Genomic DNA, 26877 nt, shown 5'->3' on the forward strand with positions numbered 1-26877 from the left:
CCTGGTGGCGCACACCTTTGATCCCAGCACTCGGGAGGCAGAGGCAAGAGGATCTCTGTGAGTTCAAAGCCAGCCTGATCTACATAGTGAGTTCCAGGCCAGCCCGGGCTATATAGTGAGACCCTGTCTCAGCAACAGGGACAAAAGGCAGCTATGTGGGGCAGTTTGGGAAGGGATCATGTCAGAGGCCCTGGTGGCAGAAGAACAGGACAGTTTTGAGATCTTCTGAAGCACCTTTGACAGTAGCTGTGTGCCGAGTGTGAGCGCTCTTGGACTCTTGTCTTCCTAGCAGTGCCGGTGATGCTTAGCAAACACTGGGCAGTACTAGGTAGGTACATAGGTCACTTAGCCCTCAACAGCTCCATCTGGTGGAACCACCCATTTTAAGAATAAGGAAAAGTGAGGCCTAAAATAGAATAGGACACAAAAGAGACAGATTTGAACCTGGGTGGTCTGACTAAAGAGCCAGGAGTCTTTCAACCAAGTTTTTGAAGCTGACATGATGGCATGTCAGTCAAAGACTGTGATGTAGAGGCTGTGTGTAGTTCATAGCTACATTGAGCAGAGGTCATGGTGGGGCCTGCAGTGAATTCTCCAGAACCATCCAGAGCAAGACTAAACCTGAGAAAAAGGAATCCCTAGAGATTAGAGAAGACTGGAGGCCCTCGATTGTCTTAAAGCCATGCGTAGGTGAATGTCCACTAAAGATTTAAAAATGGCCAAAATGAAGCATAGTTAGCATGGTGATAAGGCAATTAAACATTAAAAAGTGAGACCTCAGAGTCTTCAGACATACTGACTGTCTATACAATTTAGGAGTAGAAGTGCCAGCAAGGGAGACCAGGGTATTTGAGAAGGAACTAGGGATCTGTAGAAACCCTTAAAAGAATTATTTATTTGTGTGTGCATGCATATGTGAATTGTGTGCCTGTGTGTGTGTGTGTGTGTGTGTATGGGTGCACTACAGTCGGTGTGTGAAAGTCGGAGACAGCGTCACTTCTTTCGACCATGTAGGTCCCAGGGATCAATAAAACTCAGGTTATCAGGCATGGCAGTAAGGGCCTTCACCCACTGAACCGTCTCACCAGGCCTCCAGAAACTCTTCTGACCACATGATATCAAGATTTGCTCTTGGCCAGGCAGTGGTGGCGCACGCCTTTAATCCCAGCACTCGGGAGGCAGAGGCAGGCGGATCTCTGTGAGTTCGAGGCCAGACTGGTCCGACAGCCTCCAAAACAATACAGAGAAACCCTGTCTCATTAAAACAAACAAACAAACAAACAAACAAACAAACAAAGGTTTGCTCTTGGAGGCCAGGAAGTTCAAGACCAGCCTGGTCTGCAGAGCAAGTTCCTTTTGTACAGGGAAACCCTCTCTCGGGGGTGGGGAGGGGAGAAGTTTTGCTCTTGGTAGCCATGTTTCAAGGCCTTGGCCAGCAGAATAAACAGCAGCTCCCCTCCTCTCCAGAGCTGTGGGCACCCAGACCCTGAGGACCCTGGCTCAGGCAATGACTTAGCTAAGTCACCTCGTCACACATCCTAGCTCTTTCTTTCCTGACTAGAGCTGGTAGCAGAGTCAAGGCCCCGGAAAGTGGGTGTTTCCCAAGACCACATCTGGATCTGAACCTAGAGTCCCTAGGTAACCTGGAAGGAAACGTTGTTACTTGATCAGAGGATGTATCTCGGGACAGTCACCTTGTGACCAGAATGGTGGCAGAAAGATGAGGACATTAGAAGATCCCGCTGGTGTAGTGCCTGGGGAGGTTCCCTACCCTCCTCTCCAGGGAATAAAAACGCTCTTGGTGACAAGTGTGTTACCATTACAAATGTTTGCAGACTGTGACTCTGCTACCTTTTCGGCAACCGCTCCAGGGGAAGCCAAATGTTTGCCATGAGGCTTTAGGAGAAGGGAAGTCACTCCAGAACCTCAGAGTGTGACCCATGCCTAGGCCACTTCAGCTGACCTGGCTCTGAGGGGATAGGTGTCCCACTCTAACCCCATCCATGATGTCACCAGCTTTGTATGGAAATTGGCTTCTTTAGGGGGAGGGGAAGCTCAGATCCAAGTTACAGGATCTCTCTCTCTCTCTCTCTCTCTCTCTCTCTCTCTCTCTCTCTCTCTCTCTCTCTCTCTCTCTCTCTCTCTCTCTCTCTCTCTCTCTCTCGGGCCTTGGCTGGGAAAGGCAGTTCACAGACCTGGGTGCCACCTGCTGGCATGTCTGTTTCCATGCGCAGGGCCAGAGTCAGGACAGAAAACTCAAAGGGCGTTTGCCCCCCTCTTCCCATGCATCCAGCCGGACAAGGGCTAGAAAGGCTGGCTTCTTTATGGCACTACAGGAGGTGTGTAGTAGATCCTCACTAACCCATCAGATGAGTCCTCCTGAACCAAGATGCATCCAGTCAGGGCAGAGAGTGCCCCACCTGCAAGAACCACTCTGGTTCTGGTATTGGCTGCTCTCCTACAAAGGCCAATGGGGGAAATGGCATGATTGGTTACTCGGCCCTTAAAGGAGCCTGGTTTTTTTATTTGTTTTGTTTTTTCAACCCTCTCCTTACAAGTACCGTTGCCTCTCGAGGACCCTGATTCAGATTCCTGAGAAGTATAGGAAGTGCCCCACCCATCTCTGGGCACTGACAGTTGGGGAGGTGTCTGGACAAGCTGAGGAGACCTGGGCATTTTAAAAGTAGTCATGTAGCTCTTGGTGACTCCTGAGAACATTTGTATCCTAAACTCTAAGGAAACTGGAGATTTTTCTTGATACCAGGGAGGTCAGGTACAGGGCAGCGGGCTCAAACTCAGTCAAAATTATCCTGGGAATCCTCTGAAATTGCCAGGTCCTGAGTCGTTAGAAAGTCCCAAAATAATAATTTTTGGGTTCTTTTGGCTTCTGAGCCACACTTGGGCTCCCTTTCCCCAGACAATGAAGGACAAGGCTTGTTTAAAAAAGAAAGAGAGGGGCGGGGAGAACTAGAAATAAATTACAGGATTTTCTATAGTGGTTTTTATGCCAAAAGAAAAGTTCATGTAAGTCAAAGATGCATGTCATAAGCTTCCATTAGATCTCATGCTTAGGGTCAGGGATGGAAGCGTGAGGGGAGCCAGCCCAGACAAGGCTGACTGAGCCCTGTTCTACAGTAGGACTTGTCACATCTGCCTGGCCTAGAGTGAGTGACTCGATCAAAGTCAGACTCTGACTGAGCAGGTCTAGCTGGGTCTAGCTAGTGAAGAGGATTCTTCCAGGGTTAGTGTGAAGAAAGGACACCAGGTCACATGCGACCACATGTGTCTTTATGCAGCTCCACCTAGGCAGACACGCCCCCATCTGACTGGCTCTGGAAATGCTATCTTAGTGAGGCCTCTCTACTGCTTATGCTTCTCCTAAGCATAAGTCTGTCTGTCCAACCTTCTCAGTTCTCCCAGCTAGCAGCCAGGGTATCTCTGTCCGCATCCTTCTTTGGCAGTCTGCCCCCAGTCCCGAAGTCCATTCATTTACTCTCCGACGGTTCACTAAACGTCATCCCTCCCCGCAGCACTGGGCTATGTGGACACCATCTCATTAGAAATGAGTCCTTAGCCGGGCGGTGGTGATGTATGCCTTTAATCCCAGCACTCGGGAGGCAGAGGCAGGCGGATCTCTGTGAGTTCGAGACCAGCCTGGTCTACAAGAGCTAGTTCCAGGATAGCCTCCAAAGCCACAGAGAAACCCTGTCTCGAAAAACACAGCACTGCGTATCAAGTTGGGGGTCGTGGTGGGAGGGGGTGGCTGCCTACAGGGTACTAGGAATCAGGACAGTGTAATCTTCCTTCACAAAGATTCTGCACATTAAACCTAGAAACATAGCCGGGGATGGTGGCGCACACCTCTAATTCCAACACTCAGGAGGCAGAGGCAGGTGGATCTCTGTGAGTTTGAGGCCAGCCTGGTCAATAGAACTAGTTCCAGGACAGCCAGGGCTACACAGAGAAACCCTGTCTCAAAAAACTAACTAACAAAGAAGCCTGGAAAAATACTTTCACTCTAGAAATAGGAGCTCTTGAGTTCTTGGGACACATAGTGCTTTTATGTCACTTGTTTCTCCGTTTCCAATAAAGGCCAAAGTATAAGAAATTCTTCCCTCTTCTCTTAGCAATGACAGAGCACAACAGACACCTGACTTGTGGGGGGGGGGTAGTGAGGGGCTCATCCTGCCTCCTGGAGGGGCCTGAACGCCCTGCTCAGCACCATCTGTATGAATGGAGAAACGTTTTGGCTCAGAGTGGCCGAAAAAAAAATCTTCAGGAATACCAAGTAGTCTATGCAAAGCATCCTAGCCTTTAAATATTGAGCATTAATGCACAGATGTTTCCAATATTTCCACTGCTGAACAGTTCAAGTTTGCAAGACAAATACATCCCTGGGTGCCTTATTTACCACCTCTGGCTTGAAGTTGGGGTGTGGGTGTCCAGGCCTGCTGTTAGATAAATTCAGGGGTGTTGGAATGGATGTGGGAGAAAGGCTGGAGGCCAGAAGGCTTAGTGGGAGGTTTCCAAGAGCTGTGGCTGCCAGAAACTGAGAAAAGTTGGAGGGAGGGAAGAGGCTGGACCACTGAGGAGGGGGAGCTAAGGGATGAGACAGAAGAGAGAGTTGGTGGGCTAGGAAATCTCACAGGCTTTGAGGAGACTGATTCGGAGCTGGTGTTTGTATTCTCTGAAACTATAAATATTCAAAGAGACAGTTCTGGAGACTAGGAGCTTAGCTGCCTGTGGGTCATCCAGCAGACCACTCAGTGGTCAGGAGAACAGGAAATGTAAAAGCAGGGGGAAGCAATGGTTAATTGGCTTCAGGACATAAATCTGGTCAGGTTACTGTCTGTTTAAAATCTCCTGGTGACTTCACATTGACCAAATAGAATTTCCCTAGGGGTAAACAAAACTTCCAGATCTGTCCCTGCTAATCTCATTGCATCATGCCTCAACACGGAAACCTATGCCCCAAGCCTGCTTAGCAACTCAGAGCTCTTGAAATGAGCCATGCCTTTGTTCTGGCCAGTTCTTGGGCCCCTTCACCCCGTTCCTTGTTCTGTCCAGAAAATCTCTACTCTTCCCATCTCTGCTCTGAGCCTTCACAACCCTGCCCAGTCAAAGAGATCACACACATACAGACACACTCACACACACTCACACACACCCTTTTTTTCCATCCTTGAACGTCATGTGTTCATCAGCTGCTCCTCTTGCTGTGCTTAGGTTTGCCTGTCTCTTGAAGTAGAAACTTAGTAAACTTTGTATCACTCACTGACTCCTGGAGTGTCTATATATATAACATATACTAGTGTGCCTCGCTATAATAGACACTAGTTAACATGTCTACAGATTGAACATAAGCCCATTCTCTACTGGAATTGCAAGACTGGTATAAAGGGAATGCTTATGCCCCCAGGGCCCAACCAGGCTGGAGAACAGCTCCAAGCCCTCGTGCTGATGTCTCTTTTCTTTCTTTGTAGCTGGGGTATGGCCGTCAATGTGTACTCCACATCTGTGACCAGTGAGAATCTGAGTCGCCATGATATGCTTGCGTGGGTCAATGACTCCCTGCACCTCAACTATACCAAGATCGAACAGCTCTGTTCAGGTAGGTAGCTACAACAGGGGGTAGGTGGCCTGAGGGAAAGGAGGGAAAGGCTCACGTGACTTGTAATTAACACAGAGAGAAAGAACATGCGATACCTACCATGCTCAGGGTTGAAATCAGGAAACAGGCTGGAAAAGTGGAGAGCAGGTGGGGCGTTCCTGGGAAACCAGAGCCAGGACAGACAGTGAAGCCGTGAGCTAACAGCACGGAGTCCCATGGAGCCACTCTGGGTCCAACCCTCTGCCCTTGTGGGTGCCAGTTTTCCCTTCCAGTCAGAGGGATGCTATCACCTGTCTATGTCGGCTGACAAAGGAAAAGGGACCAGGCTTTGGGGAGCAGAACAGCAGGGGCGTGGGTGGTGGCTGAGTGATGCCCCTCAGCAGCCATGACTCTTCACAGGGGCAGCCTACTGCCAGTTCATGGACATGCTCTTCCCTGGCTGTGTGCACTTGAGGAAGGTCAAGTTCCAGGCCAAACTAGAGCACGAATACATCCACAACTTCAAGGTGCTGCAAGCAGCTTTCAAGAAGATGGGTGTCGACAAAGTAGGTGTCTGTACCCCTGGGGTCCATGAGGAGCTGTGTATCCCTGGGGAAGAAGATGACCCACCAGCCAGGGTGACAAGGGCTGCTCGGTTCATTCCACCCCTGACACCCAAATGAATATTGTCCACCCACCCAGCTCAAGACACGGGGAATGCTCTTAACCCCCTAGATCCCACTGAGAAACACTTTCCTTTCTTCTCCATGGACCCACTCCACTCCAGATGCTGAGGCTCTGTGTATCACCCCTGCCGTATCTCTTCAGAGGCCCCCACAGTTTAACTACCCTGCCTGTGTGGATCCTGGGCCTCCAGTTCATGCACAGGCGGCAGGGTCACCTCCCACACAATTTTTCCTGTGCCTATAGGAAAGGAATGTCCCTGAGTTCCTCCCTGGTGGGGCCTGCCAGCCTCCTTGTCTCCTCTGGTGCCATGGGAGGGGGTGCAGATGGAGAAGGGAGATGATGTTGTGGCCTAGGGGCTGGCTTTCCTGCACTGACAGCAGAAGGCAGCCCTACACAGCAGGTGGTTAAAAATGATCTGCTTATGTGGTCTATTTCAGATCATTCCTGTAGAGAAATTAGTGAAAGGAAAATTCCAAGATAATTTTGAGTTTATTCAGTGGTTTAAGAAATTCTTTGACGCAAACTATGATGGAAAGGATTACAACCCTCTGCTGGCGCGGCAGGGCCAGGACGTAGCACCACCTCCTAACCCAGGTGATCAGATCTTCAACAAATCCAAGAAACTCATTGGCACAGCAGGTAACATGCCCAAGCTGGTAGAGGGAGTTTGGGGGGCTGGGCCGGCAGGGCTATCCAGCCAGGAGTGCCCCCTGGGCCACCGGCCCAGCCCTGCCAGCCTGGAGGAGACTGTTATCACGGAGTTCAGATGACATCACCTGCTGCTTACCTAGGTGGGGAGTCCCATTTTGGGGTGACAGGGCTGCAAAAGTTGTTCTAAGAGGGGAGCCACCTGCACCAGGTATAGTGGCAGCTCGCTGAGACCCAGGATGCTTTGTGGCATAATGTGGTCTATCGTGTGTGCCTCAAGTTGGATGGGGCATGGCTCCACTCTGGCTCCATCAGGCTGAGCGCCTGCAGCCTGTATCCAAGCCCCGTATGTATCCCTGCCCACTGGATACCCAAAAGCAGGAGTTTGCCAAGCTCAATCCTGCCTTTACCTGTTCCAGAATCCCATAGCCCAGAGATAAGTTTCCAGAACTGATACCTTGCTGGGTTGCTGGGAGCAGTGTGAGAGGAGCAGTAAGGCCTGTGGTGACAGCAAGGGTGTGGCAAGAAAGAGGGGAGCAGCTCCCACCCTCATCTGACCCGTCATAGCAGAGCCACCTCCTCCGTTTGCGCTGCTGTCCTGCCTGGGCCTGCCCATGCTTGCTTTGCATTAGGAGCAGCCCCTGTCTAGGGAGGTGCAGTCTCTAAAGAGCTAGAAGCCACAGCATGCAGGCAGTGCTAGGGAGGAGCCTGAGTCCTCCACCACTGTGCAGATGCAGGTCCAGCCCAGCAGGGGGAGACAGAGCCCAAACTGACAGGCAGCTGGAGGGGTGGGGCTGATTTTCACTGAGGGTGGCTTTGGCTTCTGCTAGGACAGACTGCATCAACAGCTCTCCTGGGTCTCGTCTGTCAGTACAGAAGGCCCTGAACCCTCCCAGCTCCACTTCATCAAATGCACCATCCCGGGTCCTGCATCCCTCCCTCAGGCGCCAGCTCTCTTCAGGTCCCAATACTGAGATGACCTTAGCTTCCTGTGGCGCTTCCACTCCCAGGCTTGCCAAAGGGCTGTGCAGTGGCTGCCGTGTCACATGTGGCCGAGGCTTGAGGCCTAGCTGTAGATGCTCTTCCCGAGGGAGAGTGCCTGCCTGCTGCTGCATGGTCCTCATGCCAGGCTCTCATGCGCTCTGCCCCTCATCTGACTCTTGTCCTCTGGACAGTTCCGCAGAGGACGTCCCCCACAGGCCCCAAGAACATGCAGACCACTGGCCGACTCAGCAATGTGGCTCCACCCTGCATCCTCCGGAAGAATCCCCCATCAGCCCGAAACGGTGGTCATGAGGCTGATGCCCAGATTCTTGAGCTCAACCAGCAAGTGAGCAGGATGGGCAAGGGTGGTTGGTACTGGGGCAAGAGGAAGGCGGGCAGAAGCGCCAGAGGCAGGAACATCTGGCACAAACATTTCTTTCTGCCCAAGCAGCTGCTGGACTTGAAGCTGACGGTGGATGGGCTGGAGAAAGAAAGAGACTTCTATTTCAGCAAATTGCGTGACATCGAGCTGATCTGCCAGGAACATGAAAGCGAAAATAGCCCTGTCATCTCGGGCATCATTGGCATTCTCTATGCCACCGAGGTGAGCCCCTCCTCAACTCCCTTCCATGGCTCTGCCAAGACTGGAAAGCAGCTAGACCTCTGAACCCGTGACCACTTAGACCGCGTGTGGAACCTGATCCCTCAGCTTGGCCAGCTGGCTCACTGTTTCTCTCTCCCCACCTCCAGGAGGGATTTGCACCCCCTGAGGACGATGAGATTGAAGAACACCAACAGGAAGACCAGGACGAGTACTGAGGGCAGCGCCAGCCCTGACTGACTGTGGCTTCCCTGCCCCCACCCCATGCCCACCCCACATTATAAGTCCTTTCCTTACAGCCAGTCAGCCCGCGGGGTGCTTTGTATCAGTGCCGTAGCACTGGGAGCCGGCAGGTGGGGCCCGGGGGGTTGGGCAGGTGAGAGGACAAGGCCCTGACTGGGTCCCTCACGTGGCACTGGCCCAGGGGACTTCCAGGACCCCGTCCACTCCCCACTCCTATTTATTTCCGTTGTCTCTACGCTGTGTTGGCCAACACTTTCCAGGGTGCTGCTGTCACCCACAAGCCAGCCACCTGCCCCCTGACAGCCAGCAGCTGTATATTTGACAAAGTCATTGGTATATTTTTACTCACTGGATTCTCCTTGCACTTTACCTGTTCTTTCCCAGGGCTGACAGCAGGGCTCGGGGCAGTCTTCCTGGCCTGGCTCCCTTACCTCTAGCCAAGACTGGGGCAGGACTCATCAATTCTTATTTATGTTGTCTCTTGACTTCTCTCGGTAGTCGAGGGGAAAGCTAGTATGAGGACAGGGATGGGGGCTGAGGAGGCAGTGCTGTGAGTCCAGGGAGAGAGGGGACATTGTGAGGGGTAGAAATGGCCTTGTGGCACTGGCTCCACCCACCCAAGGCCCCGCCTCAGCACCAAAGCCCAGCACTGCCCCGAGGCTTCCTCCCCACTCCCTCCTGCAGCCTGGTTACACCACACAGACTCTGCCTGGCCCCCATTTTCTGTCTGTCCCCCATCCTCCACCCCCCACCTTTGCCCCTTGGGCACTAGCCTGCGTATGTGTTCACTTTTATTTAAATAAATTTGTGTGGTAAAAGTTCTTTCCATGTTTCCCTTGACCGAGCCACAGCCAGGATTCGGAGCACATTACCATCTTCCTCTTCTCTCTCTTGAGGGGACAGTCATGCAGCACAGCCTCACATTATTAGAAGCCACCACTGGCACAAGCTCTGACCTAGACCCAACTCCCAAGGCTGCTGACTGCTCTTGAAGCATATTTTATGTGATTTTTTCAGGGAGATTTAAGACTGCCCCCAAAATGGGATGGCACCAATAGACCTAGAAATGACTTGTTCAAGGTGATGGGTAATGTGAGTTTTATCGTACATATTATTATACTCATATTGTCTTGATGCATACTGTGAGTTTGTCAGGGATGCCTTACAGGCCAGTGGATGACAAAGGTACCTCTCTACACACTCCTGCCATGCAGTTTTATACAATTCTTATGTCTAGAGCAGAACTGACACAGCCTGGGCTCAGAGCACTACTTAGTGTTAAAGCCCCAAAGGTGACTAATGCCCAGACAGCGTAAGGCACAGACAAAACTAGACAATGAGAGAACTGTGTTCGTATGTACTCAACCCTTGTCCTTGCCAGGAACTGAGCCAGTTCCAGAAAACACTGTCCAGTTGAAGTAATGGCTGCAGCAAAGCTTGTCTTGTCTTGCTGCTGTAAGGCACACAGACCCACCAGATGGTGCCTTGCTACAAGACGGTTATTCCAGCTAGGATTTGGAGTGGTCTCACCATAACGGAACCCATGGGAGGAAGGAGAAAGTCTGCAGCTGTGGTTGTAAGATGGCCTTGGGGTGATGGGGATATCCTTGGCCAAGCAATGTTTCGTTCCAGTCTCCTGTAGGCTGGACTAAATGATAGCCCTCAACTGCTTGTCAGAGCATTCATGCCTCCAAGCAACCTTGCAGCAAACAAGCCCGGGCCCAGAGGACAGCAGTGTCTGCTGTATGGCTCCTCTTTTCCTTTATACTTGTGCATGTGTGTGCAAGTGTGTACATGGGGGGTGAAGGCCAGAGCAAGTACACAGGCACTCAGGTTACACCCCAGCCCCCAGAGCACAGCCAGATGTGATGGGAAGGAGTACTCAGAAACACTTCCATGTCATCCACACAGCCCCACACTCCTGGAGCCTGTTTGCCAAAGAGCCATGACAGCCAAGGCCCTGGAAGCCCAACAAAGACCAAGAATACAGAGGTGAATGTGAGCCCCTCGGGAGTCGCTGAGACCAGCGGTTCTCAACTTGTGGGTCATGACCCCTTTGGGGGTCAAATGACCCTTCCCCAGGATCACCTAAGATCATCAGAAAACAGATGTTTACATTTTGATTCATGATGGCAAAATTACAGTTAAGGAGTAGTTTAATTTTATGGTTGAGGAGTCACAACATGAGGAACTGTATTCAAGGCCACAGCATTGGGAAGGTTGAGAACCACTGACCTAGATCATGGATAAGAAGGCTTGCTCAAGGTGGTAGAAACCTTGGTTAGAATTCATTCTTTTTCAAATAGTATTTTTATTTATGTATGTGTATGTGTGAGTATGTGCACACATGTGTGGATGCTCTCTGATGTCAGAAGAGAGCATCAGATCACCTGAAGTTGCCGTGGGAAAACCAGTTCTGTCTCTCTTCCCAAAATAGGGCCTCTTCTGTGACCATACATGTGACAGCAGGGACTGAACAAAAGGAGCATTGTTGGTGTCTGAGGTAACCGGTGATCTGAGAAACGAACAGAGAATCCCATCTCAGAGCCCCCTGAGACAGTCAGCCATGCTCAGGCCTAAAGGATGGAGGACCCACAAGGAGGCTGCAAGCATTGGCCACCCCCACCTGCTGTCTCTCTGTGCGGCCCATCATTCACACATTCCACGCTCTGTCTTTTTAAGGGCCATGCCACCTTTCCACTGTTTTCGGAGGTCTACAGAATAAAGTCCAGATTTGGCAACCAAGATCCTTTCCCAGTCTTATCAAGTCCCATCATGCTGAATTCTAGTTTTCCCACCCTAGACCTTTGCCTAAATTAATGAAGCCGTACAAGTGAAGTGGTCCCCACTGGCTGTGACCTCCAACCAATGAAAATTCTTCCTTCCTAGGAGCCATCTCAACTGCCACTGTTTCAGGAACCCTTCCCTCATCCTCGGGCTTCATTCCTCCCACAGCTGAACTTCATGTCCTGTAAGAATGTGTTTAATCCCAGCACTAGGGAGGCAGAGGGAGGTGGACCTCTGAGTTCGAGGCTAACCTGGTCTATAGAGAGAGTTCTAGGACAGCCAGAGCTGCACGGAGAAAGCCTGTCTCGAAAAACCCAAAGGAGAGGGAGGAGGGTGGACAAGACAAGAAAAACGGGACTAATCCCATCTTCAAACTGCACAGAGCAGAGCCCACGCCGCAGGTTGCAGCAGAGGGATTTTTACGCCGCAGGGGCGGGGTCTGGCCGCCACCGCCATTCCCCAGACTCGCCGCGCGGTGGCGCGGACGGACTACGAGTCCCAGGCTGCCTTGCGGCGGCGGCAGCGGCGACGTGGCACCGCGCGAAGGCCGCGCGACTGGAAAGCCGGGAGGTGGCGGAGCCGAAGTCATGGCGGCCAGGGCAGCGGGCAGCGGGGGCTGGGAGGTGGTGAAGAAGGGCAGGCGACCTGGAACAAGCGGCGGTGGTCGAGGCGGCGGCGGCGGCGGCGACCGCCGAGCGCTCGGGGAGGCAAACGGAGTGTGGAAATACGACCTGAGCTGTGAGTACCCGCCGCCGCCCACCTGGGCCTGTGGGGCAGGGGCGCGGCAGAGCGTCGGTGAAAGCGGAGAGCGGATCCGCGGGACCCCGGCCACCACGGCTGATAGCGCAGGGAGAGGTGGCCATCCCCGCTGCATGGGTCAGGAAGAGGAGGCCCAGCGAAGCAGACTCTGAGTCGGAAGAGAATGGAATTCCGATCTCCATCTGTTCAGGCCTTTGCACACAACCCGCTCAGCTGTCCCGGCCCTCGTTGGCCAGGTGTCTGAGCGGCTGGGCAGAGGCATCCGGGATCCCACACAGGGCCTCTTCTAAAGTAACCAGCAGGTCTGGGGGGGAGGGGTGGATGAGAAGCCCAACACTGGGAGGAATGATCCGACATACACTCCAGCCAGGAGGTAATCGCAGTGTCACCTGTCCCACAGTCTCCAGAGGAGGGGGGAAAGCTTGCCACTTGTTATTTCAGAACCAACAAGAATTGGGAGTGGGAACGTGCTGGAAAAATCACAGACTAGCAACCAGAACCATCGAAGCCCACCCTCGGCACCCGAGTCAGGCTCGAAGCCCACCCTCGGTACCCGAGTCAGGCCCAGCTCCCGCATACCTTGACTTATCTGATAAGGAACTGGAAGAGCCAGGGACCTGCTGGTGGTTTCTGAAGTCAGCCACCAGGAGAGCTCTCTGCTGTGCTCTTTAAGCTGCTCCCAAGGGAGGAGGAGCTTGGGACCGCTGTGCTGGGTCCTGGGATATTAAGGGTCGCTGTTTTCTGTCTTCTTTCCAGCTCCAATCCAGACCACAAGCACTCTCTATGAGCGGGGCTTTGAGAAAATCATGAAGCGCCAGAATAAAGAACAAGTCCCACCCCCTGCTGTGGAGCCTAAGAAACCAGCGAACAAGAAGCAACCAAAGAAGGCGACCGCTGTCACTAGCCAAAACCAGAAGCAGGGCCCATTCCGAAGCCTGGAGGAGGCACTGAAAGCTGTAAGTGAGCCTCGGCTTGGGGTGGGGAGGAGATGTAGGGCTCTCGGGTGGGAGGAGTCCAGGAAAGATGGAAATGCCAAGGGACGGAGTGTTTGCACTTGGGATAGAAAGGAAGTGGGTGACGCGGTGGTAGAAACCCCAAGAACAAGATGGAGGTGACGGGAAAGCCGGCTTGGGTTCTCTGTCCCCAGAAGAGTGGCCTTTCGCTTCCCATCCTGCCCTCTGTTCTTGCCCTGACCATGTCAGGGGCCTACAAGTGTGTGGCATTAGCATCAGCATTCCCGGCTGTCCGCCTCATACTTTCTTAGGTGTGCCAAACAAAATCATAGCGTCCACATTCACAGACCTCCTTCAGCCACTTCCCTTCCCCTTACGACTCACCGTACAAGTCTCTCCCTCACAGCTGGATGTGGCAGCTCTGCACAAGGAACTGGACAAGAGCCAGAGCGTGTTCACTGGGAACCCCTCTGTGTGGCTGAAGGACCTGGCCAGCTATCTCAACTACAAGCTCCAGACTCCGCGGATAGAGCCCACTCTGAGCCAGTATCCACATGGTAAGTTCCCCACCCCTCAGCTCAGATAAGGCTGAGGACATTCCGAAAGGGTGGATGTTCCCAGAGCCCGTGCCTCTGCTGTCCTGATTCAGGCATGTGGCTGTGCGGGTGGCTGGGGGTCTCCTTGGGAAAGAGAAAGCCAGCCTTGATGCAAAGGCACCTCGTCCTAGCACTCACAGAGGCCAATGGCCCCAGATTATCCCTTCAGCCTCGTGAGCCCAGAGCTGCGTGGGATCATCAGAGAGCTCCTGACCAAAGCTGCAGGGTCTATGGAGCTCTTTTTCGATCACTGTCTGTTCACCATGCTGCAAGAGTTGGATAAGACACCAGGTAAGAGAGCCCTGTGAAGGATGGCTGTCTGGAGAGCCCATTCCCTTAACAAGAAATGTGCTAATCTCCAAAAAACATTTTTGGGACAGGAGGGAGGAAGAGGAAACTAGGGCTTAGGCTCACAGGTGAAAAAAAAGTGTGGGGTGCCAAGTCTTATGAGTGGGCTTGAGAACATACATATGTCTCTCTAGGGGAGTCGCTACATGGGTACCGCATCTGTATTCAGGCCATTCTGCAAGACAAGCCCAAGATTGTCACCTCAAACCTGGGCAAGGTGAGCCCTGGGAGGTACTGGGGACTCCAGGGGTAGGACTAGGGAAACCAGACAGAATCTACATTGTTAGGCTTGGCTGTCAACTATGTGTCTCTGTTTAAGGATGACCCAGACATTCATTGTATTTCAGACTGGCTGGGCCATAGAGAGATTCCATAGCTTTCCTAGAACTGGTCAGCCAGTTTGAGGAGAGTAGGGAAAGTGTCACTGGCATCATGGTGCCATACCGCCACAGGGCTCCACTGTTCTTGGCACCTTCCCTATAATCTTCCCACTAGGATCTGTAGTGCTGGTATGCTGCCCTATAACCTGCCTTTTCTACCCGTCTCCTCAGTTCCTAGAGCTTCTGAGGTCCCACCAGAGCCGACCAGCAAAGTGCCTGACCATCATGTGGGCCCTGGGGCAAGCAGGTTTTGCCAACCTCACCGAGGGATTGAAAGGTAACAGACAGAGAAGGATGGATTGGTCTCCTCTCTGATGGCCCCTGTGCATGAGCCTGAGACTTGCTGCCTTTGACTCTACAGTGTGGCTGGGGATCATGCTGCCTGTGCTGGGCATCAAGTCTTTGTCTCCCTTTGCCATCGCATACCTGGACCGGCTGCTCCTGTGAGTAATGGGGGGACAGCGAGGGGAAGGCCCAGGGTGTCCACAAGAGGCTGTTTCGGCAAAATGGGATGCCGTGATCCTGGTCTCCATAGATGCGAGGAAAATCAGGACCAGCTCCTCCCACCTCCAAGCGTGATGGTGAGGAAGGAAAGGGAGGAGCCATTGAGGGCTGGGGCTGGGGTAGAGTCTACGCCCTTCTCCTGTACACTGGGGCTGGGGTAGAGTCTACGCCCTTCTTCTGTACACTGGCTGAGCCGGGTTCGTGTTTGGAGTATCAGAGTGGCTTCCAACAAGCCTGCATCTTCTTTCCTAGGATGCATCCTAACCTCACCAAAGGCTTTGGCATGATTGGTCCCAAGGACTTCTTCCCGCTTCTAGACTTTGCCTATATGCCCAACAACTCCCTGACCCCCAGGTAGGACTGCTTTGGAGAATGCATACGGGGCAGAGTTCCCAGCACAACATCGAGCCACAACAGGGCATTTATATCCCCTGTCCTCTGAAGCCCTAGATTCACAACTGGACATTTGGACAGGAGATTTCAAGGGGCCTGTGAGGTCCAGAAATTATATATGTCTTTGAATGTGACAGTTTTTCTTTTTAGTGTAACGGGCAGTCTTTAGGGAGACAAACTTTGCAAGGTGATTCTGTGTACAAAGATTCAGAACCATCACAAGACAGTGACTGTGCCTTCAAGCCAGGGATGAGCTCAAGTATCACAGGTCCGTTTACAGCCTGAGCCGGACCCTCCTCCCCTAGCCTGCAGGGACAGCTGTGCCAGCTCTTCCCCCGACTGAAGGTGCTGGCGTTTGGGGCCAAGCCAGAATCCACCCTGCACACCTACTTCCCCTCGTTCCTGTCCAGAGCCACCCCTAGTTGTCCTGCTGAGATGAAGAGAGAGGTAAGAAGTCTTTCCTTGCTGGGAGCTCAGCTCTCTCCCACGGCCATCTGCCCCACTCACTTGGGCTTTCCCACGGGAGTTTGGGCCTGAGAGGAGGGGAGGGTGGTCAGTGGTGGACTGTCATTTGTAGACAAGACTGCAGCTCAGTAACCACACCTACTCCATGACATCGTCTCAGGCGTCTTGACCATATTTCTCCCCCTTCGTGGTAGACATGTTATTTCCAGAAGTCCCAGCACCCTCCTTTGACCACCCTGAAGCCCCAGCATTCTCTCTTTTGTCCTGGGCAGCTCCTGGGCAGCCTGACTCAGTGCCTGACTGTGGACCCCCTCAGCGCCAGCGTCTGGAGACAGCTGTATCCCAAGCACCTGTCACAGTCCAGGCAGGTGGGGGTAGGGATCACCTGCTCTGATGAACACAGAGAAGCCGCCTAGTGCACGCTTTCCAGACTAGGGCTGGTGTGTCAGAGCAGAAACACTGGTCAGTGTTCTCCAGGCTCACACATGTCCGTTTGAGCAAGGACACGGCTGGGGTGGCCTTTGAGGAACGACCGTGGGTGGAGATCTTTGAGCACTGAGAACCCAGGATCTTGGTAGGCAGAGAGGGGGAAGCAGGCCCGGTGGGCTGCTGACTGAAACAAGCGCGCTTCTCCACAGCCTGCTGCTGGGACACTTGCTCAAGTCCTGGGAGCGGATCCCCAAGAAGGTGAGCAGCCAAGAGGATGTGGGAGGCCAGGGCTTGCCTGGTTCTCGCTTTGTGCCCTTGCCCTCTATCCTCCCTTTCCTGTGCCTTTGACACTGAGCATGAAGAAGATGGAGGCTCAGGATCCCGTCACAGGCCAGGGCTCACATTCTCAACTCATCTCTTGGCATTCTGTAGGCACGCAAGTCTTTGCAAGAAACCATTCAGTCCTTCGAGCTTGCCAACCAGGAACTTCTAAAGAAGGGCAGTGGTAGCAATGAGCATGTTGTCACCTGCGATGCAGCCTGCAAGGTGTGGTACCCAACCTCCCAGCCCATGCCCTGTCCCACGTCTGTCTTGGTACACCCTGGGTTGGGCTTGGGTCACACCCCTGTCCCGCCTATCTGTGGACCCCCCCCCACCTCAAGCATATGTGGAGGCCTACCTTGGGACTTGCACTAGGAAGCAGAGACCAGGCCTTCTACCGCTGACCACTGTCCTCTTTCTGCTGCCAGGGCTTGTTGGAACGGGCACGGGGTCCTCGGCCACCCTGGGCCCGGCTACTCCTGTTGCTTCTGGTCTTTGCAGTCGGACTCCTGGGCCATGACTTTCGGTCACATGGCTCCTTCCAGGGTGAGTAGTGGTTGGTGGTCTGGGAAGAGAGCATGGGGGGCGGCGGCACAGAGTTATGTGTAGTACCTCCAAACCCCACCTTGTCCTGATGCGTTCTCAGTGCCACAGTACAACCATTTTCACCTCCGTGTTCTATGCAGACTGGACATTCCCTTCAGATTGGAGTGACACTCTGCAGGAGAGACGTGGTTACAAATTTACAGCACCTAAACACATTTTCTCCTTTTGACTCCTAAGGACCAAGAAAGATGTAGCTACAGATTAAGATCATAGCTAGCAGGAACAGAAAGATAACTTAAGTGGTCCCACGGGCTTGCTACCAAGTATGACACATGGTAGAAATCAACACAAGTCCTGCACATGCATGCCGTGGCATATGTACATACAAGCACTGAGTAAATTAGTAAATGTAATTTAAAAAAAGATGGCAGCTATTAAAAGGCAGATAGTCAACCTGAGGTTTTCTGACCTCTAAGTCCAAGACTCCACTCCATGTCCCATTCTTCCTGTTTTTGACCCAGCAGAAGGTACTTAGCCCCTCCGGCCTACAAATCTCCCTCCAAACCTGTCTAGTTAGACTCGAGAGCACACACAAACCACCCCACTGCCTCCCTGTGCCTGCCCCAGGACGTGGAATGTCTCTTCCAAGTCCTTACCCCTGCTCTCCAGCTCACCAGAGGCTTCCTTTGCAGCCTCCCTCACTGGCCGGTTGCTGCGATCATCTGGTCTCTTGCCTGTTGGCCAGCACGTGTGTGCCAAGCTCTACTCCTACAGCCTGCAGAGCTACAGGTGAGCTGCTCCCAAAGAGGGCAGGGTGGTGCTGGTGGTCAGGGCAGGCTTGAACAGTGGGGAGTACGTAATATCCCTGTTCTCCCTTTTTTGGTGAGCAAGTTGTCCTGGGGACGCTCAGTGTGCCTCTGTGCTTCACTTTCCCTATAGCTGGCTGCAGGAGACATTGCCAGTCTGTGGCTCCCACCTGCTTGCTGTGGTACAGCCCGGTTTGCAGCTGGCCTGGACGCACACCATTGCCACAGTCAGCTTCCTTTCTGCCCACTGTGCCTCCTACCTTGCCTACTTTGGTGACAACCTTGCTGGCTTCTTGCAGAGGGTAAGCTGGAGATCGGGAGTCAGAAAAGAACCCACCCTCCCAGAGTCAGGGTTCTCGGGAGGGAGCAGTCCTGCATGGGTGGAATCCCACCAGCCACTCTGTGGTCCTGCTGCAGGTCCAGTTCCCGGAGGCCCTGCACCAGCTCCTGCGCTCCTTGAAGGAGCTGCTGCTCCTCGTCTACCACAGTGTGCTGCTGCCAGTGTGGCACCTGCTGCTTGAGGCCCTGGCCCGAGCCCAGGAGCACTGCCACGAGGCCTGCAGGTAAGACCATCTCTCCAGACTCCAGGCTCCCCGGTGAGCCCACTTCTGGCCCCTGGGGACAAGGGTACATACACCATTCATTTTGTCACAGCCACTCTAGGATGAGCTGCAGCCCTGTGAGGGAGGTGACACAGTCCCACACATGCCTTCCAACCCTCTCAAATGCTCTGCTTTTCCCACAGAGGAGAAGTGACCTGGGACTGCATTAAGACACAGTTGGGGGAAGCTGCCCGATGGACCTGGCTCTGCCTACAGGACGTCACAGTAGCTTTCTTGGACTGGGCCCTCGCCATGATATCCCAGCAATAGACCCTGCCTGCCTGGCCACTGGTTTCTGTGGGACAAGCTATCAGAGACTGCTGGGGGTAGAGAAGACAGCGCTCTCTCTCTTCACATGGTGCCTGAGCTCTGCCCGAGGCGAGGGGCCTGATGCCTCTGCCTCCTTCTCCCATCTTTAGGGACTGGGCGGGATCTCGGGCCCAGCTGCACAGCTTCCAGCCTCCTTTGGGCTGTCCCCTTCTCTGCTTCTCTCACCCGTCCCTCCAGCTCAGCTCTTAAGCCCCACAGCCCCTCCAAAGGAGGGAGGTGGCCTTCTTTCCCCATTCCTCATCATCACTTAAGCCACAGCTGAAAAAGGGAAGGACTTAAGGGCCAGCAGTGCAGTGGATGACAGCAGCGTCACTCCCACCAGCGGCCTGAGGAGCCATCCCGACACGCAGGCCACAGGGGATGTCTGTCACATCACAACACCCACAACAAGCAAGCCTGCTGAGGCCACTTGGGTCTGCTCTGTCAGCGTCCTGGCTCCTCAGTGCTGTCCCCTCAGTGGCAGAGCCCGGTCTCACGCCTCAGTCAGATCTGCCCACAGCTCCATCCACCTGGACAGCAGCGCCCGGCCATCACCTGCCAAAGGCTGTCAGCGTGTGCTCCTGGTGAAATAAAGGACAGAGACTGGATTTCTACCTTTACTTTCTTTGAATCTTCATTTGGGAATTCCCATAATTTGGGGTTAGAACCACAGTCTTGTGCCTCTGCCCTGAGTATTGCATTGATAATTGGCCCGGCAGAGAAGTCCATCTCTGTCACTCAAAAGGACGTTTCCATTGATTCAGTTAGCTCTACTGATTTTGTCTGGCTTGTCAATGATTCCTATACAAAATTTTGCCTCCATGTGATTGAGAAAACAGGCAGAGCTGGATGATCTCCCAATCCTTCATTTATTAATTGTTCATTTTATGATACAATAGTTTAGAACTCCAAAACATAAAACCAGGGTGTATTACCAGTCTTTTCATTCTGGTTTGAGACAACTCATTGCCAGTGTTGTTAGTTCTGTCCCTTAGGCTCTTTAGGTCTAGCAAGTGCTGTTCCCGAGGCAGCTTTGCTTCCCCCAGAAGAACCACAGATCGGCAGGAGTGGCAGTCACTTCCTTTCCATCCCTCTCCTGTGGCACATAGAGACCACTCTGCCCCTTCCCCCAAGTGAAATTAAGGTAGCAAGTTTGGAAACATCTTGACCCAAGCTATATGCGCAGCCTCTGGCTTTTGGTACTTGTTTTAGGAAGTAAACAGCCACAGCTAGCCTCTCCTTGCTGCCTTACTGGCAGTTAACGGTGACCAATGTTCCCAGTGAAAAAAAGCCCTTTCTGTTCAAGGACCAAATGTGACCTGCCAGGCCAAATTGTCCAAGTGTCCCACAGAGCATGTTCTGTTTATTCTTGTCCATCAGCCACAAACAGTTCGGCCCTACCTCATGAGTTGGAGAGGACTTGTGGAGTAGCACAAGAAGAGTTAAGAAATTACTAGCCTGGTTGTGTTGTGTTTGTTTTTTCCCAATCCAGTATATTGAGCATGTCATGATTCTGTGTTGACATTTACTCTGGTGATTTAACTTGGGTTCATAATTTCTAGTATTAAAATCCTTAAATGTCCAGGTGCACACCTTTAACCCTAGCACTCAGGAGGCAGAGACAGGTAGATCTCTGTGAGTTCGAGACCAGCCTAGTCTACAGAGTTTCAGGACAGGCTCCAAAGCTAAACACAGAAACCCTGTCTGGATAGAAAAAGGAAAAAAAAAAGTGGGACTTCTTAAAGTGATCCATTCTTTTTACAATATATATAATAGTTTCTCATCATTCAGGATATGGATGAATATTTAATATGTGTGGGAGTTTTTTTGTTTTGTTTTTTTGAAACACGGTTTCTCTGTGTAGCTTTTGGAGGCTGTCCTGGAACTCACTCTGTAGGCTAGGCTAGCCTCAAACTCAAGAGATCTGCCTGTCTCTGTCTCTTGAGTGCTGGGATTAAAGATGTATGTCAACACTGATGTCACAAATCTTGCCCCTTAACAACTAATGTATTGAGCCGGGTGTGGTGGTGCACCTCCTTTAATCCCAGAACTTGGTAAGCAAAGAAAGGTAGATCTCTTGAGTTCTAGGCCAACCTGATCCACAGAGTGAATTTCAAGTCAACTAGGGCTACACAAAGAAACCGTCTCCAAAAACAAGACCTAATGTGCTATAATATAATATCAGTAAGTGATGTTAGCACAGTTAAAAAGTTTTTGAGTGAGCCGGGCGTTGGTGGCGCACGCCTTTAATCCCAGCACTCGGGAGGCAGAGGCAGGCGGATCTCTGTGAGTTCGAGGCCAGCCTGGTCTACGGAGCAGAGTTCCAGGACAGCCTCCAAAGCCACAGAGAAACCCTGTCTCGAAAAACCAAAAAAAAAAAAAAAAAAAAAAAAGTTTTTGAGTGGTATTTTAGAGCAATTTCAGGTTCATGTCAGGCAAAACTAGAGGCTTGTCCTTACCACCACAGGCACACAGCTCCCCCCCCCCCATCCAACTCCTTGACCAGTGCACATGTTACAGTCTGACCCTACACTGACTCGGCTACCACCCAAGGTCTGTACCTGAGATGAGAGCTTCCTTCCAAATCAGTGGGTTACATGAAATTCCTACACTGTACCTCGGGGAGATGACTCAGCACCCACGTCCACGCCCAGCACTCATACTAGAAGTTCACAACCATAACTCCAGCTCAGATCCCTGATGCCTTTGGTGTCTACAGGCACCTGCACTCATGTACATACATACGTAAAATTAAAAGTCCAGCAAGTCTTAAGTGCCTGATGGCACTCGTCCACCACTCTGCAGACATGTAAGTTTCACCGACCTGGAATTGCCCTGGCTTCCCATTATGCTTCCCAAGAGCCACTGGAGGTCACCGATCTTGACAGTCTCCAGATTTTTGCCTCCTTTCCCACACTGCCATGGCATTGATTACCGCACATATATATATATATTTTTTTTTTGGTTTTTCGAGACAGGGTTTCTCTGTGGCTTTAGAGGCTGTCCTGGAACTCGCTCTGTAGATCAGGCTGGCCTTGAACTCACAGAGATCCGCCTGCCTCTGCCTCCCGAGTGCTGGGATTAAAGGCGTGCGCCACCAACGCCCGGCTACCGCACATATTTTAAGTTATAATCCCTCCCGCCACAGAGAAAAGCTTCTGTTCCCCCGAACAGCCAAGGGCAGTTCAAATGAGGTAGAATCCTTAACTGGCCTTTGAGCATCAGCCAGCCGAGCTAACAACCTGAGAAGGAAGACAAAGCCATTTCAGCGAGTGGTTTCTGTTACATTCACAATGTTCCTATTAAACCCCACATTCTAAACTTTCTGGGTCATAGCCACATCCTGGTGGTTTAGCTCTGCACACTGCCAGACCACCTGGCATCACAGAGTGTTACACAGGGACCGAGTGCTGCCATGAAAGACCATCACAGGAAGGAGTTGAAAATGACCTGGGGGGGAGGGCTCGGGAGGAAGGGAGGGAACGGGAGAGGGACCTGGAACTGACTTGTGAAGCAACCTTGTTTTTTATCCAAATTTAAACTGGAAAATAAAATTAAAAAAAAAGTATTCTTAAAAAAAAATGACCTAGAAATGTCTTTCTAGAGGTGTCTTGAGATCCCAGAAGCAAAGTCATATTTGATACTTTTGAGAGCGAATGCATTAACCTTGCTACTACAGAAGAAAGTGGTGTGTGGTCTTCCCACTCAGTTAGCTGTCATACTGCTGTCCTCATGGGGTTGGTGGAGGAAGTGCCGTTGTCCACACAATTTAGGATGGGAGAAAGGACTCACACAAATCCCAGTATTATGGCAGTGTGTGGTATCTGAGGTCAGTGGAAAGCAGTTAAAATTTCTCTCCATACCTCCTGAATAGACAATTTATCTAAGTGTATCTAACACCAAGTCAGGGCCATCGCCTCACCGACATCACTGACCTCACTGAAGCTAAGCATCTGGGCCTATAAGAAGATGTGAACTTGGACAGGCCTGCAACAGCTACCGTCACTAAACACGAAGAGTCAAACACGAGGCACTTAGTGAGGGAGGCAAGAGGTTCACATGTCAAAGTCATCAGCCTGCTCTGAGACACCATTTCAAAGAAAAAAGAGAGAGAATCTCAGCCCTGAAGAGGCAGAGGCAGGTGAATCTCTGAGTTCAAGGCCAGCCTGGTCTACACAGTGAGTTCTGGACAGCCTGGGATATGTAGAAAGACCCTGTGTCCAAAAAAGCAAGAAACCAAAAAGGAGTGAACATCCAAGTTCTGAAAGTATGGTCAGAAATCCTCTAGAACCTCCTAGAGGTTCTAAGAACTCAAGATTGTCTTCATAATAATGCTAAGATGTCATTTGCCTTTGTGAGTGATATGAGTACAGCTGGAGTTAAACATAAGAAAAACTGATTGGGCATCAGCAGGAGTCCAGGCAGTGCTGTTCAAGTATTAGTCCTCGTACAGCCTTTCGCTGAAGCGTGTCCTTGGTGGAGTGGTTCATGAGCAGTGACCAGAGCTCATGAACCCACTAAAAAGACAGCTTCAACTAATACAGAAAAAAAAAAAAAAAGCAATAGAGGATTCCTTTTGGAGTTCGCTGTGTGAAAAGTAAAGCAGCAACTAATAAAAGTGCAGCGTTTACCCAGGCCATCTTTTTAAAAAGATTTTTCAAGATGGGTGGTGGTGGTGCATCCCTTTAATCCCAGCACTCGGAAGTTCAAGGCCAGCCTGGTCCACAGCTACAGAGAAACCCTGTCTCGACAAACCAAAAACCCCAAAAGAAACAAAAAGGATTACAGGTTCCATTTATGATAAAAGATCATTGGAATTTTAGAGGGGATTGCACTGGATTTATAGCTTTTTCTAAGTTGGGCTGCTATTTAAACAATATTAAACCTTCCAAACCAACTGGCGTGTTTCCTCTTATTTAAAGCCTCCAGTTTATTATTGTGAAGGGGCATGCATGTGGCCAGACCAAGCTGGGGTGGGGGGCTGGCGCTCTGCTTCCACTGTGGGGTCCTGGGGCTTGAACTCGGGTCACCAGAAACTTACTTTCACACAATGGAGGGCTCCTTCTGCTTTTAGATCAGTGTTCATTGTTCTTTACATATCTGATAGAATTCACATTACGTTCTCTGCGTCTGAATTTCTGCTGGATGTTTCTGATTATTGAAATCCTCTTATTTCAACTTTTTCCACATCTTTTTGAGTCACTCTAGAGAATTTGTGTGTTTCTAGGGATTTGTCATCTGTATGTAGATTACCTATTTTGTTATATAATTATTTACAGTACTTATTTTTTAATTCTTTCACTTTATGTGCTTCTCTTTACAAAGTACATGTTATGTGTATCTGTGTACATATGTGTGTTTGTTGCAACATCTGTGTGTGTGTGTGTGATGAGAGGACAATTTGCAAAAGTTGGTTCTTGCTGCACCTGCTGTGCGCGCAGCCTATGTCCGAGAATGTGCGGAGGGTGTCGGGGGATTGACAACACAGAGACTCGTTCAACGGTGTAAAGAAAACTTTAAGCAGGCCCCAAAAAGGCTCAAGAAAACTTCCCAAGAAAGGCTCCCTCCAGAGAAGCTTCTGCTCTCTCCTTACCCCTGGCTGGTTCTGCTCTGACACCAGAAACTGACTTGGGTGTGTCAGAAGAGGCGGTTAGTCTTTGGAAAAGGTCGAGGTCAGAACTTATTGCCCCGGGCATTGTATTGTTTTTAGTAAACATGTTTTTAGTAAACATTGTCTTACAGCTGCCTACTCCCAGGCTGATGGGGAAGTGGGTCTCTGAACAAGGTCTGGTGTTCCCACAGGTTTTCCCCTCCACCACATGGGTCCAGGGGATCAAACTCAGGTCCCTCAGGCTTGACAGCAAATGTCTTCACTGCTAAGCTTTCCCTGAAGGATTCTTTAATACTTAGACCAATGAATGCTATGATAGAATTTTGTATATTTCTAGGAAGTGAATTGGCAACTTTTATCAAAAGGAAGGAAAGTCTCATACTGTTTGACCAAACAAGTACACTCCTAAAAATCTTCAAGATGAGTAAGCAGAAATGTGGGCAAATATTTTTAAGAATGTGCAGGGGCCAAATACTGAGATCCTGTCACAAACACAGACATGCAGATCAAAGGGTGGTGGTGCGTGTCTGTGATCCCCAGCACGTGGGTCGGACCAGCCTCCAAAATCTTTCTTGAAAGGAAAGGTAAGAGACTGGAAGCCGATTAGTGAGCGGTTGCTAGGGAATGAAAGGACGCCGTGGCAGGAGTCATTACCTGATGAGTAAAGGATGTTCCTTCTAGTGTCTTCAAAAAAAAAGGTTTGCTTAGACGTGATGCCGCACGCTTTTTTTTTTTTTTTTTTTTTTTTTTTTTGGTTTTTCGACACAGGGTTTCTCTGTGGCTTTGGAGGCTGTCCTGGAACTCACTCTGTAGACCAGGCTGGCCTCGAACTCACAGAGATCCGCCTGCCTCTGCCTCCGGAGTGCTGGGATTAAAGGCGTGCGCCACCAACGCCCGGCGTGCCGCACGCTTTTATCTTAGCATTCTGGATGCGGAGGCCTGCGAAAGTCGAGGCCACATCCGTCCCAGGCTCGAGCCCGAACACCAAAACAAGAAAAACCAAAAACTCCCAAAAAGCCTCTAGTAGAGAGGTAGTGACATTTGTACAGCATTGTGATTGCATTAAATGTCACTGAATGGCTCACTCACCGAACCGCTCTGATCTAAACAGTGTTGAGCCTGGTTAGTCCTTAGGTGGAAGACCCCCTTCGGGAATACTTTGTACGGTAGGCTTGAGAAACAAATAGATAAGTATGTTTTGTGAACCTCAAATGAATTTTAAAGGCTTCACAAATACAGCGAGGGAGGGAGGGAAAGGGGGCGGGAGAGACTGGGGGGGCAGTAATAATGAGAAGGGGGAGGGAGGAGAGGAGGAAAGAGAAATATGAATTACTTAGAAATGCTAAACATGCGCCCTGAAAACTCTCCACGGCTGGAGTTAGGTCATGGTGGCAGCAACCCCCCCCCCCCCAGCAGAATGAAGTCGAACCAGATTTCAAACCATCACTCCACCTGGCAGGATGTTTCAGAACTGGAACTGGAGGCCAGGTCTCCGGACACACCCACTCCGACAGACAGGGCGAGCGCATGGAGGTGGTGGGGTCGGGGGGGGGTCGAGGCGTCGAGACAGGGATTCTCGGTGTAGTCCTGGCTGTCCTGGAACAGAACAGATCCGCCTGCCTCTGCCTCCCGAGTGCTGGTAACTTTCTGTGAACCAATAGTGGGCTGGCCCTGTGAGGAAGAGCAACAGATAAGGGGCAGCCAGATAAGGGGCAGCGGTGGGGTAGACACCGGGTCGAGCCATCACCAGACCGCGGCAAGAAGTGAACTTGTCCAATTAGCGCTGGGCACTGCGGGGCTGGGCAGGTCGGGGACCGCACCCCGCCGGTCCCAGGGCACTTGGGAGCAGGAACCCGCGTCCCCCGCCGCATCCCAGCTTCCAGGGCACTGGGATCGCTCGCCTCCCGCGGCTCGGCGTTTCCTTCTGGCGAGGGCCTGGGTGAATGGACCCGGTACCTTAGCTGGACGGAGCGAGTGTCGTTCGCGCCATCAGGAGTGCATGCTTTTTACTAGCACCACGCCGGAACCAAAGGAAACCTGGAGCTGAAGCAGCGAGCACGAGTCGAAGTCCCCACACCCCGGGACTAGTGTCTGCACAGCAAGAGGAACGCCACCTAGCTCGGCCCTGAGGCGGATCGCAGCGCGCTCCCGCCCCGGCGTGCGAGCCGGCAAGCCCGGCGCCCGCCTCGGTCGTCGTTCCTGGGCCGCCCCGGCTCCCTTGGCTCGCCAAGAAACATGCGAGAAGGTTAAAAAAAAAAAAAAAAAATTCGCGTTAAGCATTAGAGGCAAAACGGCAACCCACGGGAGCAGCGGGG

General features: G+C 51.7%; 2 protein-coding genes and 1 long non-coding RNA gene across 4 annotated transcripts in view; 2 read left to right on the forward strand and 1 right to left on the reverse strand.

Moving 5' to 3' along the window:
- Positions 1-9574, forward strand: part of Mapre3 (microtubule associated protein RP/EB family member 3) — a 42185-nt gene extending 32611 nt beyond the window's left edge. For both annotated transcript variants that reach the window (XM_005073520.4, XM_040731023.1), the window contains exons 2-7: positions 5484-5611; positions 6011-6156; positions 6715-6916; positions 8101-8255; positions 8361-8513; positions 8660-9574. In XM_005073520.4, coding sequence (XP_005073577.1) covers positions 5491-5611; positions 6011-6156; positions 6715-6916; positions 8101-8255; positions 8361-8513; positions 8660-8728 — 846 coding nt within the window. In that variant the 5' untranslated portion in view covers positions 5484-5490 and the 3' untranslated portion in view covers positions 8729-9574. The remainder of the gene's footprint in view (positions 1-5483; positions 5612-6010; positions 6157-6714; positions 6917-8100; positions 8256-8360; positions 8514-8659) is intronic.
- LOC121133867 lies at positions 6748-13056 on the reverse strand. Its single transcript, XR_005870887.1, has 2 exons — positions 12879-13056; positions 6748-11268 (listed from the first exon to the last, which is right to left on the reverse strand). It is a non-coding gene; the product is annotated as an uncharacterized LOC121133867 (long non-coding RNA).
- Positions 12077-19559, forward strand: Tmem214 (transmembrane protein 214). The gene is made up of 17 exons (XM_005073521.4): positions 12077-12278; positions 13056-13255; positions 13659-13809; positions 14005-14139; positions 14331-14413; positions 14748-14853; positions 14938-15019; positions 15333-15434; positions 15779-15920; positions 16211-16302; positions 16577-16625; positions 16800-16913; positions 17117-17234; positions 17927-18023; positions 18174-18342; positions 18458-18603; positions 18786-19559. Exons 1-17 carry the CDS (start codon positions 12128-12130, stop codon positions 18910-18912), a joined length of 2064 nt encoding a protein of 687 aa, XP_005073578.1. The 5' UTR covers positions 12077-12127; the 3' UTR covers positions 18913-19559.
- Positions 19560-26877: the final 7318 nt, after the last annotated feature.

The sequence above is a fragment of the Mesocricetus auratus genome, unplaced genomic scaffold, assembly GCF_017639785.1.
Source record: "Mesocricetus auratus isolate SY011 unplaced genomic scaffold, BCM_Maur_2.0 Super-Scaffold_100024, whole genome shotgun sequence".
NCBI lineage: Eukaryota > Metazoa > Chordata > Mammalia > Rodentia > Cricetidae > Mesocricetus > Mesocricetus auratus.